Source organism: Balaenoptera musculus, chromosome 1 (assembly GCF_009873245.2).
Source record: "Balaenoptera musculus isolate JJ_BM4_2016_0621 chromosome 1, mBalMus1.pri.v3, whole genome shotgun sequence".
Lineage (NCBI taxonomy): Eukaryota > Metazoa > Chordata > Mammalia > Artiodactyla > Balaenopteridae > Balaenoptera > Balaenoptera musculus.
Window position 1 is genome coordinate 158,417,126 of NC_045785.1, and position 21,718 is coordinate 158,438,843.

Sequence of the window (21,718 nt, forward strand, 5' to 3'; positions counted from 1 at the left end):
AGCATTATTTATTCCTGACAGATGACAATTGGAAAAAGGAGATTCCATGATCCAGTAAATTTGGAAAATGCTGCATTAAAGTTAACAAGTTTCTTTAGAATATCTCAAAGACTTTTTTAATTTTTATTTATTTTAATTTTTGGATGCGTTGGGTCTTTGTTGCTGCACACGGGCTTTCTCTAGTTCTGGCGAGCGGGGGCTACTCTTTGCTGCGGTGCACGGGCCTCCCACCACGGTGGCCTCTCCTGCTGCGGAGCACGGGCTCCAGGCACTCAGGCTTCAGTATTTGTGGTTTGTGGGCTCTAGAGTGCAGGCTCAGTAGTTGTGGCACATGGGCTTAGTTGCTCTGTGGCATGTGGGATCTTCCTGGACCAGGGATCGAACCCGTGTGCCCTGCATTGGCAGGCGGATTCTCAACCACTGCGCCACCAGGGAAGTCCCTCCCAGACATTTTTGATCATTGAATCCTTTTATTGAGAAGCACCTTGCGGAATGAGTGTGAAACAGAACACATTTTAGAAAACTTAGAAAATATTGATAAGAGGTTGTTAAAAGTTAGTAACTGTTTTTAATATAAAAATGTAGGCACAGGAATGGAAGAATACTGCCTTAGATTTATTAGTAATACCTATTTCAAAACACAAGTCAGCATTATATTTACTGGTAAAAGACCAGTATTCTAATCTATTAATGTTTTTAAAAAGCAAGGATTATCATTATCATTTTATGAATTAAATTTGTTTTGGTAGTTCTGGCCAGTGTCATAAGTCATGAAGGAGAAATAAGAAGTATGCATTTTGGAAAGAAGAGACAACATAAATTATCAGAAAATACAAAATAATCTACTGAAAAGGGATTATGAAAATAAAATTTTCGGGAAATAGATGGATATAAGATCAATAGCAAATTTTTAGAAATCAATATTTACCTCAACTTCTAGAATTTCCAAGGTTTCCAAAAAGATTCCTTCATATATCCACAAAATTCCTTAAATACTGAGGCGTAATCTTCTTGGAGAATTTGTGTGTGGCTTATATGAGGAAAGCCATAATACATAACATTTAACTTAGAGATTAAAAACAGGCTATATAGCTAATATGTATCTCTTAGATGTGAAAATTATTATTATTTTTTAATAAATTTATTTATTTATTTGGCTGTGTTTGGTCTTCGTTGCTGTGCACGGGCTTTCTGTAGTTGAGGTGAGCGGGGGGCTACTCTTCTTTGTGGTGCACGGGCTTCTCATTGCGGTGGCTTCTCTTGTTGTGGAGCACGGGCTCTAGGCATGCGGGCTTCAGTAGTTGTGGCACGTGGGCTCAGTAGTTGTGACTCACAGGCTCTAGAGAGCAGGCTCAGTAGGTGTGGCACACGGGCTTAGTTGCTCCGTGGCATGTGGGATCTTCCCTGACCAGGGCTTGAACCCGTTTCCCCTGCATTGGCAGGCAGATTCTTAACCACTACACCACCAGGGAAGTCCAAAAACTATTTTAAAATGTTAATTCTTTCTCAACATACAGCCTCATTGCAATAGCAATAAAACTCCCAATGGAGTTTTATTTGGAATTTCTAAATTTTATTTGGATTTCTAAATTTCATTCGGAAGAATACACGGGTGAGAATATTAAAGAACATTCCTAAAAGAAGGCCAATAACAGTGGTAATAAGTATAATAGGATGGTAATGGTGTAAGACTAGAAATGCAATTCAGAATGGAATTGATAGAATAGACAATAGAACTAGTCTCCATCACATAAAGGATTATAACACATTACAAAGTAGGAGGAAAACTCAAGTGCTTAGTAAATTAAAAATTACTAAAATAAGATTAGAAATTAATCTTTCACTTTGAATCATGACAAAATAACTTTCAGATGGATTTAAGAGTAAGTATATTTTTAAATTGTAGACGAAAATAGAATTGAGTATTCACCAAACCTATAGAAAAAGGATGATTTTCTCCCTCTTTTGGTGGTCCTTTCAAAGGATATGTTTCTAAACTTTAAAGGATGAGAAGAAATCTTAACAGATGTGACTAAAATAGAAATAAAAGATAATGTACTTTAAAAAATAATCTTAAATTTAAAAAGCAAACATCAGCTTTGTGCAATGGCAGTATTATAACCAGTGAGATTTTCCCAAGGTACTATTAAGACTAATAAGAGCCTTCCCAATATCTAACACAAATTCAACTTATTGTATTTCAGCGAGATAATAAGACAAATGCACAAAGACAAAGTGGGAAGAATGGTTCACTCAAGAATTATTGTAAAAACAAAAAAATTGGGAACTACCTAAATGTCTACAATTAGGGAGTTGGTTTAATAAATTATAATAAAGTTCTATAATGGAATATCAGACACTAAAAATTATAATGTAATAAATTTTGAGAATAAAAAGATGCTCACAGTTTATTGTTGAGTGAAAAATTAGAGGACAACATTAAGAGTAGTTAACTCTGCATGGTAGGATTTGAAGTGGTTTTAACTTAGTCTAAACTTCTTTCACTTTTTTTTTCTTCAGTAATCATGTTTGATTTTGGTGATCATAAAGGAGATGGAACTGTTTTCATTTTAGGAAAACAAATGAAAACAACTGACCTGGAAAATTGTTTTCAGTAATCATGACATAGGGTTAAGTCTTTATTATTTAAAGAGCTCATACAAATTGTTAAGAAAAAACAGAAAATCGCAGTAGGGATGAGCAGAGAACATGAACAGACAATTCATAACATAGAAAATAGAGGTGGTAAACAAGCATAAAGGATCGTTATTTAGACTTACTTGTAAGCAAAGAGCCGTAAATTTAAATAATGAGATAACACTTATTTGCTTATTAAACTAGTGGAAGTTTGCTGCCATGTTATTTATTATAATAAAGAAAAATTAACACTATCAATAAATTATTACATTCCTTTGGTACTGTTCAGAATTGAAGGTTATGTTGCAACCTGGAAAAATAAAACATTTCAGTGAAGTAGTTAGGAGAATGAATGGTAGTTATAAAAGGTTGTGTACGAAGAAAGGAAAATACAGCAAAATGTTATGTTAGTGGTTATGTTAGGGTAAAGGGAATATATTTATAATTAAAATAATTATCTAAACTCATACTTAATCTCTCCCGTTCCACTTTTTCTAGAAAAACTATTTGTTTTTCAAATAGTAAGTACAATATTCTCTCATCTAGAATATAGCAATATCCTCCTAACTGGTCTCTTTTCTTCTATCCTTGTTCCTTTCCAGGGTATTCTTAACATAATAGCCAAAGTGAATAGAAGCCAGACCATGTCACTTCGCTGCTTAGAACCCTCCAGTGGTTTCTCACCTCTTTCAAAGTACAAGACACCGTCCTTAAAGTAGCCTGCAGAGCCCTTATAGAATCTGTCCCCACCCCCAAACTCATACCTTTCTGACCTTATTTCCTACCATTCTGCTTTTCTTGTTCTCTGGCTAAAAACTCTTCCTGCAGATATTTACAAGGCTGGCTCTTTCTCCTCCTTCTGGTCTGTGCAGCTGTCACCTTATCACTTAGGTAGGCCTTCCCAAACCACCATCCCATCCCATTCTCCCCTACCCACATTGCCAGCGCCCATGTCCCTTCCCTGCTTTATTTTTTCTAGCACCATTTGACTTACTGTGTATTTTACCAAGTGTGTATAAGCTTATGTATCTCCCCCACCACACACAAAATAGCTCCACGGAGGCAGGAATTTTTGTCTATTTTGTTCCTTGCTCTAACCGTAGCACTTAGAATAGTGTGTGGTACATAGTAGGTACTCAATCGATATTTACTGAATAAATGACGTTTTAATTGTTTCATCTAAGTAAGTTTTAGTCTCAAAACTAGTTTGAAAGTTTTTTGAGCGAGTGTAACATGTTGCTTTTGTATGCCTCCCACTCCCCAATTTCCATCCTCCTCAAGCATAGAGTAAAGCAAGACAGGTGGACACACTAGAGAAACACAATATCTGTGGCATTGGATTCCTTCTGCTTCTCAGGCTAGGATCTACCCAAACTGAGATGGAAGATAGGCTGGTGCTGGGAATGTTCTATACTTTGATCTGGGTGGTAGTTCAGCTCTATGACTATATACATATATAAAAACTCAGTAAGCTGTGTACTTGAGATCAGTGCACCTTTGGTACTTTCTTGTTTGTGTATTATGCCTCAGTAGAAAAGTTTAAAAAAAAGCTCCATTCTTTGAGCTCTCTAGAGGAAGTTAAACATGCCAAATGATACATTAAGAATATTAGGATATACCATGTTCTTGGATTGGAAGAATCAATATTGTGAAAATGACTATACTACCCAAAGCAATCTACAGATTCAATGCAATCCCTGTCAAATTACCAATGGCATTTTTACAGAGCTAGAACAAATCATCTTAAAATTTGTATGGAGACACAAAAGACCCCGAATAGCCAAAGCAGTCTTGAGGGAAAAAAACGGAGCTGGAGGAATCAGACTCCCTGACTTCAGACTATACTACAAAGCTACAGTAATCAAGACAATATGGTACTGGCACAAAAACAGAAACATAGATCAATGGAAAAAGATAGAAAGCCCAGAGAGAAACCCACGCACCTATGGTCAACTAATCTATGACAAAGGAGGCAAAGATATACAATGGAGAAAAGACAGTCTCTTCAATAAGTGGTGCTGGGAAAACTGGACAGCTACATGTAAAAGAATGAAATTAGAATACTCCCTAACACCATACACAAAAATAAACTCAAAATGGATTAGAGACCTAAATGTAAGACTGGACACTATAAAACTCTTAGAGGAAAACATAGGAAGAACACTCTTTGACATAAATCACAGCAAGATCTTGTTTGATCCACCTCCTAGAGTAATGGAAATAAAAACAAAAGTAAACAAATGGGACCTAATGAAACTTCAAAGCTTTTGCACAGCAAAGGAAACCATAAACAAGACTAAAAGACAACCCTCAGAATGGGAGAAGATATTTGCAAACGAATCAACGGACAAAAGATTAATCTCCAAAATATATAAACAGCTCATTCAGCTCAATATTAAAGAAACAAACACCCCAATCCAAAAATGGGCAGAAGACCTAAATAGACATTTCTCCAAAGAAGACATGGAGATGGCCACGAAGCACATGAAAAGATGCTCAACATCACTAATTATTAGAGAAATGCAAATCAAAACTACAGTGATGTATCACCTCACACCAGTTAGAATGGGCATCATCAGAAAATCTACAAACAACAAATGCTGGAGAGGGTGTGGAGAAAAGGGAACCCTCTTGCACTGTTGGTGGGAATGTAAATTGATACAGCCACTATGGAGAACAATATGGAGGTTCCTTAAAAAACTAAAAATAGAATTACCATATGACCCAGCAATCCCACTACTGGGCATATACCCAGAGAAAAACGTAATTCAAAAAGACACATGCACCCGAATGTTCATTGCAGCACTATTTACAATAGCCAGGTCATGGAAGCAACCTAAATGCCCATCAACAGACGAATGGATAAAGAAGTTGTGGTACATATATACAATGGAATATTATTCAGCCATAAAAAGGAACGAAATTGAGTCATTTGTTGAGACGTGAATGGATCTAGAGACTGTCATACAGAGTGAAGTAAGTCAGAAAGAGAAAAACAAATATCGTATATTAACGCATGTATGTGGAACCTAGAAAAATGGTACAGATGAGCCGGTTTGCAGGGCAGAAGTTGAGACACAGATGTAGAGAACAGACATATGGACACCAAGGGGGGAAAACTGTGGTGGGGTGGGGATGGTGTTGTGCTGAATTGGGCGATTGGGATTGACATGTATACACTGATGTGTATAAAATTGATGACTAATAAGAACCTGCAGTATAAAAAAACAAACAAAACAACTAAAAAAAAAAAAGAATATTAGGAAGGGGGGAAAAAAGTAAATTGCAAACATCATAACATTTCACTCTTAAAGAGTTCGGTGTGCCTCTCCTAAGCGTAAAGACATTCTCCTACATAGCCTCTCCCCCGCCGAATAAAAAATGTTAGGAAGGAGTTCTGCCATGTTCTTCCTTCCTAGAATTTCTAGTTATTGAAATTTTTGTTTTGAATTTAAAATTAAAATAATTTTTATTTACTTTTTCTTTTGCAGAGACAGCAGTAGCAGAATTTCACAAAAAAATCAAAGAAGCTTTTGAAGTATTTGACCATGAGTCAAATAATACAGTGGATGTGAGGTTTGGAAATGTTTTCTTCTAATTCTAAATTGCTGATACAACTTGTAAAGTAGAAGAGGGTTCATTCTCTTCTATTTGCATTCTTTGGATTTATTATGCTATTTAAAGTACTTATTTTTCTGTGCCCTGTAAAAGGTCTTTTCTATCTGTTGCTTCGGATCAATACTGTTTCTTATTCTTCATAATCTGGTGGAAAGAATATATATCCACATTGCCTATTCTAACCTATAGACTAAATTCTGTGAATGAGGCCAACTCTACTATAGCTTTAGTACTAGACACATAGTTGGCACTCAGTGTGTATTTGTTGGGTGAATGCACAGAATTTGCTTTTAAAATACATAGGTATGGGGACTTCCCTGGTGGCCCAGTGGTTAAGGATCCACCTGCCATTGCAAGGGACACGGGTTCAATCCCTGGTCCAGGAAGATCCCACATGCCGCAGAGCAGCTAAGCCCGTGTGCCGCAACTACTGAAGCCCGCGTGCCTAGAGCCCATGCTCTGCAACAAGAGAAGCCACTGCAGTGAGAAGCACACGCACCACAAGGAAGAGTAGCCCCTGCTCGCCACAACTAGAGAAAGCCCACGCGCAGCAATGAAGACCCAACACAGCCAAAAATAAATAAATTTTAAAAAATAAAAAAATAAAATACATAGGTATGTATAATCAAGCTATGAATGGGATATTACAAAGAAGGATTAATAATACTTAAACATGATACACTCCTCAAGTAAAATAACCAAAAGAACCAAAAGAACATAAAAAGGTGAGAAAAAGACATGAATACTGGTAGATCTAGAATGGAGGACAGGAGACAAAGAATAGTGTGAAGAAAGAAGAGGCAAAAGGTAGAGGAGATTATACATGCATATAACAGAAGCTGTAGAATCTATGCCACATATGTACATCAAAGAAAGGCAATGATACCATTGTTCCAGGAGACCAAGCTGAATGAGGAGTATTTGATGGGATCACAATCTCAAGAGTCAGAAACTAGTAGTACAGAGGCCAACAAAACAGTGGGAAGTGACTAAGTGCTTTTTTTTCCCCCTGCGTGGCTTGTGGGATCTTAGTTGCCAGACCAGGGATTGAACCCAGCCCCTCGGCAGTGAAAGCACAGAGTCATAACCACTGGACTGCCAGGGAACTCCCAGGACTAAGTGCTTTAAATTTGAGCTAAACTGAATGAACAATAGGAGGTTTTATGTATGACAAATTGTAGCTACGGTCGTCCCTCGGTATCTACAAGGGCTTGGTTCCAAGGCACACCCCCACTCCTCCCCAACTCACCCCCAACCCCTCACCCCTCGAGGATACCAAAATCTAGGGATGCTCAAATCCCTTTTAAAAAGTGGCATAGAATTTGCATATTACCTACCTACATCCTCCTGTATATTTTATTTTTTTATATATAAATTTATTCATTTATTTATTTGTTTGTGTATTTATTTATGGCTGCATTGGGTCTTCGTTGCTGCGCGCGGGCTTTCTCTCGTTGCGGTGAGTGGGGGCTACTCTTTGTTGCGGTGCGTGGGCTTCTCATTGTGGTGGCTTCTCTTGTTGCAGAGATCGGGCTCTAGGTGTGTGGGCTTCAGTAGTTGTGGCTCACGGGCTCTAGAGTGCAGGCTCAGTAGTTGTGGCGCTCAGGCTTAGTTGCTCCGCGGCATGTGAGATCTTCCCGGACCAGGGTGCGAACCTGTGTCCCCTGCAGTGGCAGGTGGATTCTTAACCACTGCGCCACCAGGAAGTCCCTCCCGTATATTTTAAATCATCTCTGATTACTTATAATACCTAATACAGTGTAAATGCTATGTAAATAGTTGCCTGTGGCATGTGGCAAATTCAGATTTTGCTTTTGGAACTTTCTGGGGTTTTTTCCCCCAGTATTTTACATCTGTGGATGGTTGAATCTTCGGATGTGGAACCCACGGATATGGAGGGCTGACTGTATATGTATTCCTTAGTCTCTCACACCTGAAGGTACAAGGTGCGATTGCAGGAAAGGAGAGTGATAAGTTCAGTCAGTTTCATTACTTTATAGTAACACCTTACAAAGTTTTGTTTGGTACCTCAACTATGTTTATGGGCTTTACTGCAGTGGATAAGGTAGAGAATGGAGTTAACTTGAGCACTGCAACTGTAGTCGCCCTTGTGGGAGCCTTGGCTCCGCCATTGTCAAGGAAGTGTGAGGGTAACCTGCAGGGCTGAGCACTGCACAGCTCCAAGTGGCGCCAGCCTCGCTGCGCGCATTGTGAATGACACTCCGTAGTGTGCGCATCCTAGCGGGAAACTGGGTGGGACAGTAGTGGTGGTTGATAGGCTTTGGGATGGGGTGGGGAGCTTACGACTCTTGCCTGCAATTTGAATTACTAAATATATGGATGGCACGTGCCTTTACCTCAGACCTCTCACTGGAGTGGAAGGGTTCTCCCTGTCAGAGAAGTCAGGGAAAGTGCAAGAAGAACCAGGATAGCTTTATGAAAGAGAGGGGGAACAGAGAAGGGAAACCAGCATTTACTCAAGCCTTGCTCTCTGACGTCTACCTATAGTTGGGTGCTAAGGGTTTTTGTGTACATTACCTCATTTTAGTCTTTTTTATTTGTACGGTAAGGGTTGGCATCTCCAGTTTTTGGAGACTAGGAGAAGGTAAATAGTTTGCTCAAGGTCACGTCAGCGTTTCTCTAATTCGGTGTCTTGCTGGGCTGTGCCGCCCCCTCCCTCCCTGCTCCCCTCCACCCCACCCTTCATGGACTTCGTGGGCTCGTCTCCTGCTCTGAGGCTTCCTGAAAGTAGCAGTGAAGAGAAACTTTCCCAAATCCCTTGGAGCAGTGATGCCAGGCCTTTTTTTGATAGAAGGGCCAATTCACGGGAAATAAACATGTTTAGGGGATGCATCGTTTACCCATTCAGAGTTAAAATAATTGTACTGAGGCCCCGAGGAAAAGTGTATGTTCTTAAAATGTCTACTTTATAAAATAAAGTTACTAAGAAAATTGGCATTGTTTTTAGCACTAAAATATTAATGCTAAGCATATCTGAGTGGTAGGAACATGGATGAATGCAATTTCTAGTCTATACCCCTTCTGCTAATTTGTGTAGCACTTTCAAGTTTACAGTGAGTGTTCTCATGCTGCAGGTGTCATTCCTGTCCACTCTTTATAAATCAGAAATTAAGGACCAAGAAGCAAAATGACTTGTCCAAGATCGAATAATAGGCTAGCCACAGAGCTGAAACTCAGATTAGTTTCTTCTGTTTGGGGCAGCTATGCCGCAGCCCTGGAAGAGGCCTGGGGATGCAGTGCTGAATAAGGTCTGGTCCTGCCTTGCCCAGCCTCAGCAGGCCCCTGTATTTGTAAAAACAGTTCATCTAGCTAGAATTTATTTTGGCATGTGATTAAAAGTGAAGGTCTAAATAGATTTTTTTTTTCAAATTGCTAAACAGTTCAGTTTATTTACTTCTTGAATTATTAGATCCACTTTATAATGTACTGCATTTTCTATAATTGAGTCTAATTTAGGCTATGTATTCTGATCTATTGCCTTACCTCCTGATCATATATACTAGGACAATCCTATATTAATTGCTATCAATTTATAGTATGCTTTACTATCTGATAGAACTAGTCTCTTTATTACTCTTCTTTTTGAACATTTTAATTAAGAATTGAAGGCAGTATTCTGTGTAGACTGAATGGTGTAAGGAAGGGTCTGAATGGAGTAAGAGTTCCAGAGACAGACATAATAGCTCGGTTTGGAAGAGACAGCTGTTTCTTGAGAGGCTTCCAGGGCATTTGGCTATTCCTGCCCTAATGTGCTTGATCCCTCAGTGACGCTGTTTCCCTTGAAGGGCAGACCGGCACCCCTTACCTCTGCTTTGCATGAATTAAAAGATTTAATTTGAAATTTTAGCACATTAGGTGGAGTGGAGGTCTGGTATTGTGACTGCCAGGCAGCCAGTGGGTTTTGTTTAATCATTATGTAAAACATTATGAAATGGGCCCCTGCTGCTTTCCTCCTGGCTCTGAGGGGCAACCCTGGGGATTGGAATCAGACTTTCTGGGTTCATTCCTAGCTTTGTGACTGTAATTTATTTATTCTCTCTGTGCCTCAGTTTTTACATTTGCCACATAGGATTGATGTAAGTAAGTAGTTCTCAAAATGGTTTGGAGACCCCTGTGTATCCGCAGGACTCTTTCAGGGGTCTGTGAAACCAAAACTATTTTCATAAAAAATCTGAGACAGTATTTGCTATTTTCATTCTCATTTTTCACAAGTGTATATTGGAGTTTTTCAAAAGCTACATGTGTGATATTGTAACAGATTGAATGCAGAACCAGATATGAGAATCCAGCTGCCTTCTGTTAAGCCAGACATTAAAGAGATTTGCAAACATGTAAAACAGTGCCATTTTTCTAATTAAATTTATTTTTTGTTTTGGAAAATATAGTTATTTTTCATAAAAATTTTATTTATGTAGGCATATAATGGGTTTATCATTATTTCTAAATGAATTAGTAAATAAATATTTTTAAACTTTGAGGTTTACTTTTTAGTATGGTAAATATAGATAAATATAACTCACACAAACAAAAGCTCTTTGTGGGTCTGAATAATTTTTAAGCGTGTAAAAGGGGTTCTGAGACCAAAAAGTTTGAGAACAACTGTTGTCAGTGGACGTTTTTAAAGCTCTTAGAACAATATTAACTTGGAATGAATGAGTTTGGGATTTAAAGCTTAGAACAATATTAGCTGGTATTATTATTCTACTTTATATTCTTGAAGTACATAATTTAGGTTTGTTTTTCCTCTATTTAATCTGGATTAACAGTGTTATATTTTACTCTCATAAGAATTTTTACTTATATCTGGGTGTTCTGTTTTGATCTTTTAAGTTCTGAAGCAGTTCATTTTATTTTCCATTTTCCTTGTTAAATAGTTTTTGAAGGTTGCATCTTGAAAAACATTGAGGCAAGTTTTCAGTAGCATTAATTAGGGGCATTTTTATTTTTCCTCATACAAAACATAGACCATAATACATTTTGACTTATATACATTTTCCTGCTCTGTGTTCAGATTTCAATCAATAAGTGTGATTAAAAATTATATTTTTGAATAGATAATATATACACATGGGGTAAAATTCTAAAGGTACAAAGAATATATAGTGATAGGTAAATCTCTTCACTTAGCTGTCTGGTTCCCCTTTCTAAAGGCAAGATTTATTATAAGTTTCTCTAATTCTTCCAGAGATAGTCCATGCAAGTACAAGTGTGTGTATGTATGTATGTATGTATTTTTTATTGTGGTAAATATACATAACATAAAATTTACCGTTTTAACCATTTTTAAGTGTATAGTTCAGTGGTATTAAGTACATTCACATTATTTCCATCCATCTCCAGAACTTTTTTATTTTCCCAAACTGAAACTCCATACCCTTTAAACAATAACTCCCCATTCTCCCCTCTCCTAAGCTCCTGGCAACCACCATTCTACTTTCTATCTTTATGAGTTTGAGTATACTAGGTACCTCATGTAAGTGGAATCGTACAGTATTTGTCCTTTTGTGTCTGGCTTGTTTGACTTAGCATAATGTCTTCAAGGTTCATCCATGTTGTAGCATGTATCAGAATTCCATCCCTTAAGGCTGAATAATATTCCACTGTGTGTATATAACACATTTTGTTTATCCATCCATCTGTCCATGGACATTTGGGTTGTTTCCACCTTTTGGCTCTTTGAATAATGTTGCCGTGAACACTGATGCACAACTGTCTTTTCAAGTCCCTGCTTTTAATACTTTGGTTGTGTAACCAGATGTAGAATTGCTAGATCATGTGGTAGTTCTATGTTTAATTTTTTGAGAAACCACTGTACTGTTTTCCACAGTGGCTGTTCCATTTTACCTTCCCACCAGCGAAGCACAAGGCTCCAGTTTCTCCACATACTTGCCAATACATTTTGTTTTTTAAAATAACCATCCCAGTGGGTATAAAGTGGAATCTTGTGGTTCTGATTTGCATTTCCCTAATGATTATGATATTGAACATATTTTCATGTACTTATTGGCCATTTGTACATCTTCTTTGGAGAAATGTCTACTCAAGTCCTTTTCCCATTTTTAAACTGGATTGTTTGTTTTTTTGACATTGAGTTGCAGGATGTGTGTGTATTTTTACCATAAGTGGTGAGATATTATATAAATCACTATGCACTTTGCTTTTTTCACCTATAAATATATTTTGGTGACTATTCTTTATTAGTACATAAAGAGCTTCCTCATTTCATTATATGGATGTACCATAATATATTGAATTAATCTACCCTTGATGGATATTTAGGTTGTTTCTAGGCTTTTGCTATAACAGTCCATGTTGCAAAGAATATCTGAGTATGCATGTCATTTTGCAAAACTGAGACTTTTTCTCTAGGATAAATTCTTGGAAATATGTCAAATTGCATGAATATTTTTGGTAGGTGTTGCTATCTTGACAATATATTCTCTCGCATCATTATACAAGCATGCCTATTTCCCCACTCCCTCTTAAAGTTTAATTATCAAACTTTGGCACTTTTGCCAATCTGATATGTGAAAATTAGAAACTCAGTGTTAATTTTCATTTCCCTAATTATAGACATCTTTTTGCATGTCTAAAGACAATTTGTATTTCCCTTTGTTTGAACTGGCAGTTCATGACCTTTCCCCATTTTTCCATTTAGTGATTTATCTTTTAATACATGAAAGATCTTAGCCTTAGGCTGTGAAATGTATGCCATCTATTTTTTGACTATTTCTACTTTCATGTATTCAGAAATTTTAGAAAAATTAATCATATGACACACCTTGTGAGTATGGATTTAAGTTTTGGAAACAAAAGTCATTAGAGTAGTTTTAACAGAATAAATTTAATTTACCCTGAATAAAGCTAGTTTGGTAAAAAATAAGGCACACTCCACAAGGAATACCCCTAAAGTAAGGAAGCTTGAGAGTTTCCTGGTGGTCCAGTGGTTAGGATTTGGTGCTTTCACTGCCATGGCCCAGGTTCAATCCCTGGTTGGGGAACTGAGATCCTGTAAGCTGCAGAGCGCAACCAAAAAAAAAGGAGTAAGGAAGCTAATTTTTCCATGTAGCTGATAAATTTAATTTGAAAGTAGCTCTAATCTTGTTCACAAACATATCTAGTTTTTATTTATTTATTTATTTTTGGCTGTGTTGGGTCTTCGTTTCTGTGCGAGGGCTTTCTCCAGTTGCGGCAAGCGGGGGCCACTCTTCATCGTGGTGCGCGGGCCTCTCACTATCGCGGCCTCTCTTGTTGCGGAGCACAGGCTCCAGACGCGCAGGCTCAGTAGCTGTGGCTCACGGGCCCAGTTGCTCCGCGGCAACCAGGGCCCAGGACCAGGGCTCGAACCCGTGTCCCCTGCATTGGCAGGCAGACTCTCAACCACTGTGCCACCAGGGAAGCCCCATGTCTAGTTTTTTATAATCTATGTTCTTTTCATCTTTGATTCTAGCAATAAAAGTACACTAGAAGTCAATAAAGTCAGTTGCTGGCTCTATCAGTGTTTTTTACAATAGGCCACCTCTTTTTATTTCATTTTGCTTATTTATAAAATTGAAATAATAATACCTGCATGACTTAAGCCACAAGAATATTGAGTATCAAGTGAAAAAATATGACTTTTGAAAAGTATATAAAGTTAGATCAACATATACTTTTAAACACTCAATTTTAATCAATTCCGGAACAGACTGATACTCAAGAATTTGGTGAACAAAAGTGAGGTAGAGTCCAATGCTGGTTTTAAAAGTTCTAGTCTTTCCGTTTTCTCCAGCCAGATCCATCTGAGCCATTCCTAAGCTTCAGTGCTTTTGCAGAGTGACCTTATTGTTAGTATTCCACACTATTTTGTGTTTATTTTATACCTGCCACATCTATAAGAGAGTCTTCCTAATATTTCCTTGTTTTTTTAGTCTTTAGGCAAACTTATGCAGTCTAGCAGCCTCAGGTATCCTTTTGCTAATGCAGAGAGTCTTTTTTTCACAGCTTTCATCTCAACTCAGCATGAGTCTCTGGGGGCATGCAACACCCAGTATTCATTTGTTTTACTGATAAGGAGACAGGTTTCTTAAGCAGTTGGCAAGAACCTTAAGTGTATTAGATCTTGTCTAAAATTCAATAAGATATAGGTAATAAGAACCTTTTTGTAATGATTTAGAAATAACTCTTCCTAAGAGGACTGGAGGTGCCATAAATATTACTTGTACTTCTTCACTTTTTAAAATTTATTAATTAATTTATTTTTGGCTGCATTGGGTCTTTGTTGCTGTGCACGGGCTTCTCATTGTGGTGGCTTCTCTTGTTGTGGAGCATGGGCTCTAGGCGTATGGGCTTCCGTAGTTGTGGAACATGGGCTCAGTAGTTGTGGCTCACGGGCTCTAGAGCACAGGCTCAGTAGTTGTGGCGCACAGGCTTAGTTGCTCCGTGGCATGTGGGCTCTTCCTGGACCAGGGCTCGAACCCGTATCCCCTGCCTTGGCAGGCGGATTCCTAACCATTGTGCCACCAGGGAAGTCCAACTTGTTCACTTTTAATACTGTTTTTGAAGAGAAGTTAATACAACATTTCACAATTCATTTTTATCAGGTAGTAACAAGTGTGAGCAGTGTGGAGAAATGGCATGGACAGTTTCCCCAAGCAATTATTACCTGAGAAAGCTTGGGGCCACTCAAAGAGCTTTTGAAAAACTGCATAGGTAAATGGGCCTGCATTTTGTGGAATGGAAAAGTATATTTTAAAAGAGGAATGGGATTGTTGGACCCACAGACCCCTTGATAGGGGATGAATTTTTATAATTTTATTCATACAATGATAATTCACACACATGAATAAGATAAATGATGAAATAAGACTACGTGAGTAACTTGGATAAATTTCAAAAATAATGTTGAGTTTAAAATACTGCAAAAGGAAGTGAACATTATGATAAACTGCATAATGTAAATTTTAAATATACAAAGTGATAGTCTATTGTTTATGAAGACAAATACATGCATGAGAGTGATAAACATTATCCTTAGAAGAGTGGTTGCACCTGAAGATGGAGGGAGAGGGATGAAGACTGGAATTTTAGTTGTTTCTGCAATGTTTTATTGTTAGGGAGCAAAATCTGAAGCAAATAAATGTGGCAAAATGTTAACTTCTGTTAAATCTTGGTATTGGATATAAGGCTGTCTGTAATTTTTTTGGGGGGCGGGTGGGGGCACACCGCGTGGCTTGTGGGATCTTACTTCTCTGACCCGGGATTGAACCCAGGCCCTTGGCAGTGAAAGCGCAGAGCCCTAACCACTGGACCACCAGGGAATTCCCTGTAATATTTTTTTCTGTACTTTTCTCTGAAATAGTTCACAATTATACATAAAAATAAATATTCTTAAAGAGTGGTTTATATCTTATTTCACCGTCTCACTTTGAAGTCGCTTTGTAAAAAACTGGTTTGCTTGTAATAGTCCTTCTGATGAACTGTGATTAAAGAATCACTTAAAGTTTAAAAAAATTATCCCGAATTCTACCTCTTGAAATAACAATTATTAATGTCAGAGAACTATTATTCTAGATCTTTTTTATCCATGTGTAATAGGATAAGTGGATAAAAGGGTGGGGAGTTAATAAGAAAGAAGGAAGGAGGAAAGGGAAGGAAGGAAAAAGAAAGAAATTATGGAAGAAAAAAGTCTAGCGTATAATCTCCACAAGGACAGGGGTTTCTGTCTGTTTTGTTCACTGCTGTATTTCAGCACCTAGAACTGTGTTTGGCACGTAGTAGATCACCAATAAAACTTATTAAATGAAGGAAGAGACTATTCCTATAAAAATAAGATCACAATAATCATGGTCTTTAAAAATAAAAGTATTAATTTTACTTGAATGTAACACAAGAAAAAAATTAATTTAAATTGAAGAAATTGTGTAACCTCAAATGTTTGTTAGCCATGAGAGACATTATGTTAAATTCAGAAAAGATAACAAGAAAATCATTAAGAGGTTGTAGTCACTGTGTTTTTTAAAAAAACTACCCATTTCAAATATAAAAGTATCAGCTGACTTCCTGCTGTAGAAGATGAAGGTGTTAGTACTTTCAAAATTCCTTCTACTTTTTCTCCCTCAAGCCCCCACCACCCCGGTTTATCTTAGGTATGTTATTATTAATATTTTTACATTGACAAGGTAGAATGTTCACACTTTAGTATTCATGCAATCTTTTAGTATATTTTTCCCACAGTTCAGTGGAATTTCTGCTAACCACCATTTCCTCCTCCATCCTTGAATTCCTTGATTTATTTCTGTTGTCTAGATTCTCTTGTTTTGTTTTTTTTTTCAGTAAGTGCTCATGGGTATTTTTCCCTGAGTTCTTTCGTCTTTATTTTATTTTTTAAATTTTTATTTTATATTGGAGTATAGTTGATTTACAATGTTACGTTAGTTTCAGGTGTATGGCAAAGTGATTCAGTTATACATATACATATATCTATTCTTTTTCAGATTCTTTTCCCATATAGGTAATTACAGAGTATTGAGTAGAGTTCCCTGTGCTATACAGTAGGTCCTTGTTGATTATCTATTTTATATATAGTAGTGTGTATATGTTAATCCCAAGAGTTCTTTCATCTTTAAAACATTTGCTTATACTTGAATACTTTGTATTTAAATGACATTTTATAAATTTATATTATTATTTTTAATGGCTGCAAGGCATTTCATAATTTTTCATTCTCCTAATTTTGGAAATTTGGGTTATTTGTGATATTACATTACCATTGTATCAAGGCTAAAATTATTCATGTGGAATTGTTCAAAGATTTTATCCCTTTCCTAGAATGCCAAAAAATAAATCCTGTAAGCCCAAGTTATTTTTTACCTTTTCCTAAATAGGAAGATTTTTATTATTGTTGCTGGGAGATAGGGTATTTTGATCTACATAATTAAATTTTGACAGTAGGATGGTGGAGAGGGTAAATAAGAAACTGCTATGGTCTGAATGTTTGTGTTCGCCCAAGTTTCATGTGTTGAAATCCTACCCCCCAGTGTGATAGTGTTTGAAGGTGGGGCCTTTGGGAGGTGATTACGTCATGAGGGTGGAGCCCTCATGATTAGGATTAGTGCCATATAAAAAAGACCAGAGAACTAGTTCATCCCTTCCACCATGAAAGGTTACAGCAAAAAGATGGCTAACTAGGAAGCAGATTCTCACCAGACACCAAATCTGCCTATGCCATGATCTTGAACTTCCTAGCCTCCAACTGTGAGAAATAAATATATGTTGTTTATAAGCACTCAGTTTGTGGTATGTTGTTATAGAAGTCTTAACAAAGACAGAAACTCACTCTGTGAGATTGAAAGAAGAGTTTGTTAAAGATGTTAAAGGAGAAAGAAAGTAAGATTTGAGGGAGAGCAGTGGATCTTAAACAGTTACAGGATATGAAGAGAATAATCAGGAAAGGGAGTTAAAATTTGTTTTGAAAAATATTTTTGAATAGCTAATATATTCACATGGTTAAAAATTGAAAGAGAACAAAGTACAGAGAAAAGTCCCTCTAAGCCCCTTCCACCAGCCATTCAAAACCCCTCCAAACTATATTAACAATGAAAGTACTAGTTTCTAGGGATCACCCCAGAAATATGCTATGCATATACAAGGAAATGCATATATATTATTTTCTTGCCTCCCTGTTTTTTTTTTACTCATATGGTTACATACATGATAATGTTCTCATGGGATGGGGTCAAACCTGTGCTGAAGTTTATTTTTATGGCTTCTCAGTGGCATTCAGGAGTCTGGAATGGATGTAGTTCTCCAGTTAATCTTAGGCTGAGTGCATAAATGTATTGGAGGGCATCAGAAGGGGTGTGGGGTTCTAGGTATCCCAGTAAACTATGTCTCAGGCTTTATAGATGGAAGTTGATTAATATGATGGCATTGTGACATAAAAATAACACTTGGGTTCGGGCTATCCTGTTCAGGGTACTTAATTGCCTGTTTTTATAAAGAAGGCTTTTTGTATTTTATCTTTGGAGGTCAACTTTTCTTGACTCTGGACTGTAGGTATCTGTCTGTTGTACTTATTGTTATTATCTAGATCAGGTGCAGGGTTTGCTGTGTGTCTACAAAAATTGGGAGCCAGAGGCTCTCTGAGTATCGGTGGTCTCAGGGAGTGTACTTCCTGGGGCCTCTGGGCATATAATTCCTGTGGCCTCTGGGTGTGTACCCTCTGTGGCTTCCAAGTTCGTACTTCTGTGGCCTTAACCTGTTCTCTTTAACATCGAAATAAAATATTGGTTTCCATTTGAAAACTGTCAGCATTATTAAATGTGGAAGACTTGATGCAAATGCATAACAAAGGACAGTTCATGGCAGTATCTTCATTAGCTTTGAAAGTTAGAGGGGACACACCCAAGAAGCATTACTGTCTGCTCAGATAGCCACAGGCATGTTTGGAAATCTGGCTCCCTGTCATCATTCTGTTGGTTGCACTCTTTCAGGTTGCATGGGACCAGATAATCTTTTAAGTTTTCTTAGTTACTGAAGGGTATTGTAAGGATCTATTTGGAAATAAGTGATATAAGAAGTAATTATTTCTTATAATCATAAGGAATAAGCAAAAAACTGACTGCAGTGCATTCAAGCCTCTTAGCTCACTGGAGCGACATTTGTTGCTGTTAAGGGAACACAGGGCACTAGTATTTCAGCAGTCACTCTGTGACTCCACTTCAATTCCACTTCTGGCAGCCTAACACGCTGGTGATTTGACTCATACACTTCTTCTTTTTTAAATTTTTATTTTATACTGGAGTATAGTTGATTTACAATGTTGTGTTAGTTTCAGGTGCTAGTTTCAGCAAAGTGATTCAGTTATACATATACATATATCTATTCTTTTTCAGATTCTTTTCCCATATAAGTTATTACAGAATATTGAGTAGAGTTCCCTGTGCTATGCAGTAGGTCCTTGTTGATTATTTTATATATAGTAGTGTGTATATGTTAATCCCAAACTCCTAATTTAGTGCCCCCCACACCTTTCCCCTTTGTTTACTCATATACTTCTATTCCCTCTCTTCCAGATTCTTCTTCCTACTTTGCTACTGACTAATTTAACCTCCGCTGTGTGTCTCCTGTCCCTTTGCTTCTACTTACTCATGGCTTCTGATGCCTTCTGATTCTGCTGTTTTCTCTCTCTCTGTTATTCCTCTTCCATCTCTCTTTCATCTGTATCTCTCTCTGTTTTTCTTCCTTTAAAACTCCCAAGGAAGAAGAGAGAAAAGGCCGCTTTGGCTATTTGTCAGTATTGAGTAGAGAGTGCTTTTGTTGAGCAGTGCTCTTGCAGTAGACAACTTCATAGGCCTCTCTTTTGTAGGCCTATAGAGAGAGAGATCATTTTTTGGTTAAGTAGCCATCTCTGGTTAAAGCAGCTGTGCTTAAGGAGGCGGATCAAATGGTATAAAACATAACAATATATACACTAAGAAACTCTCAGGAAGACTGTGGATCTGTCAGGTACCTTATTGCCTGTCTGGTATGGTGACCCCCAAATCCTGATGAGGTTGTATAAGCCTAATATTAGGCCATTCCAACCCAATTTCTAGGCCACTGGGAGCTCTGTGATAAACTCACTGGTTTCTTAGCACCCCCTTTCCCTGGTAGTGCTAGGGATTCATGTCATTTTGGTCGACTGTGGTGGAGATTGGGTGGTCTAATTCTGTTTGCTGTCTTCCTGAACATGGACTAAACTATAATTCCTGGAATCTCTTGCAGATACAGGGAGGCTGGGAATTATGACTGAGTTTTGGCCAGTGGGATGTAGGTGGAAGTGATGTGTGCCACTTCTAGGCCTGATCCATAAAAACCTCCACGTGTGATCTTTCAGGCTTTTTCCCCTTCTAGCTTGATACAGGCAAGCACAGTGACGTTGGAAGTCATGTATTGAAAATGATAGAACCAGAAGATAGAAGGAGCTGGGTCCCTGAACGATTTTTTTGGAGGAAAGCCACCTATTGATCAGGAAAACTCATTTTGAATTTAATATAAGCCACTTCTGTGACAATAGTATTATGCCACTGGATGTTGGTGTTTGTTATAACAGTGACCATTATCCTCACAGATTGTCCTTATTGAATTTTCTTCACAGGAACTCAAGGAAGGCTTTGGGGCCCCTAGGTATCTTACTAAGCTATGTCCTAGGCTGAATGAAGTTGGTTGATGGGGTGGCCCCTTCAGAGGGGGCTGCTGGGGTAGAGAAGAAGAGCCATCATTGTTTTGCTACTCCAGTCAAGCATGACATGAAGAATGTCTCCCTTTAAGACTTCTTCCACAAATCACAAGTTATGGATATCAGATTGTTTGAAATTGCCGCAAATTTAGTTGGAGGGCAGTAGGCGTAACTAGTGGTTCCACCTTGAACACAGAGCAAGTAACTTTGTCTAAACTGTAGTCAATTGCAGCAGTGGAATTGAGTGTTCTATGTATTCTAGATAGAGTGAATGACAGAAAGTGCATCCATTTCATCTACAGAGATAATAAGGCAAGATGTCTAAATCTGTTCTTTCCCTGGGGGGAGGTGAGAAAGACTAGACAGGTATGGGTTCTATTCAGGTGGCTATGAAAGGGAGAAGATTCGGTTACAGTAGCAGGGTCCCAAGGAGCATGGGAATTCATTATTTTTGTCTTTGAAGGATTCAGAAACAAGTGTTAGAGGTGCCACTGTATAATGCAGAAATGAAACCAGGCCAGAAGCCAGGCCGTAAGCACTGTAATTCAAGGCAGCTCTTGGTTTATTTAAAGGCATGGTAGCCACACCAGCTCCTAACCCATTGCCTTCTTCTATTTTAGTGTTTGAATTACTGAGAAGTGGCACTCAGATGTCTACTTTTTTCTGAAAACTAGTGATGCATTTTGTAAGAGTTTCTAACCTTGAGAGCTCATTTTAGGTTTTCCTTTGCTAATTTAACTCTAGAAGTATTTATATTTTTAACTGAAAGCTTATAGTCTTGTCTCTCCTAAGTTATAAACTTACTAAAGACAAACCTATTTAATATTTGGGTTCTGTAACGTGTGCAGCATTGTCTGTCTATATACAGCAGCAGGTGTGTAACTAGTTGTGAGGAGTTATTAGGAAATGCATGTGTAAAGGTGGGTTAGGGGCCAGAGAGTGATTATTCGCTGCCCTAAGGAGACTGGATTCAGTTGTGTAGGCAAGATAAATCCATAAACGCAGAGAATTGATAAGACTAGACTCGGGTTTTTAGAAAGGAAATTAGCTACAGGATGGTGGGTAGGTTGGCATGTGGACTACAGCAGTAGTTCCTAGTGCTGGGTGCACATTAGAATCACCTGGGAAGCTAAAAACCTGGGAAGCTAAAAAACCACAGAAAAATGAGCAGATTTGAACCAGAAACTTGAAGAACAAACTTCAATGCTACAAAGTCTCACAGCAGCAGGTATAGACAGGGGT

At 37.8% G+C, this 21,718-nt stretch overlaps 1 protein-coding gene across 3 annotated transcripts in view; it reads left to right on the plus strand.

The window, feature by feature from the left end:
* Window positions 1–21,718, plus strand: part of EFCAB2 (EF-hand calcium binding domain 2) — a 119,501-nt gene that overhangs the window by 56,703 nt on the left and 41,080 nt on the right. For 2 of the 3 annotated variants that reach the window (XM_036830908.1, XM_036830905.1), the window contains exon 2: window positions 6,129–6,208. In XM_036830908.1, the coding sequence (XP_036686803.1) occupies window positions 6,186–6,208 (23 nt within the window). In that variant the 5' untranslated portion in view covers window positions 6,129–6,185. Of the gene's footprint in view, window positions 1–6,128; window positions 6,214–21,718 lie in introns of all 3 variants that reach the window. The other variant, XM_036830901.1, reaches the window with a different exon arrangement.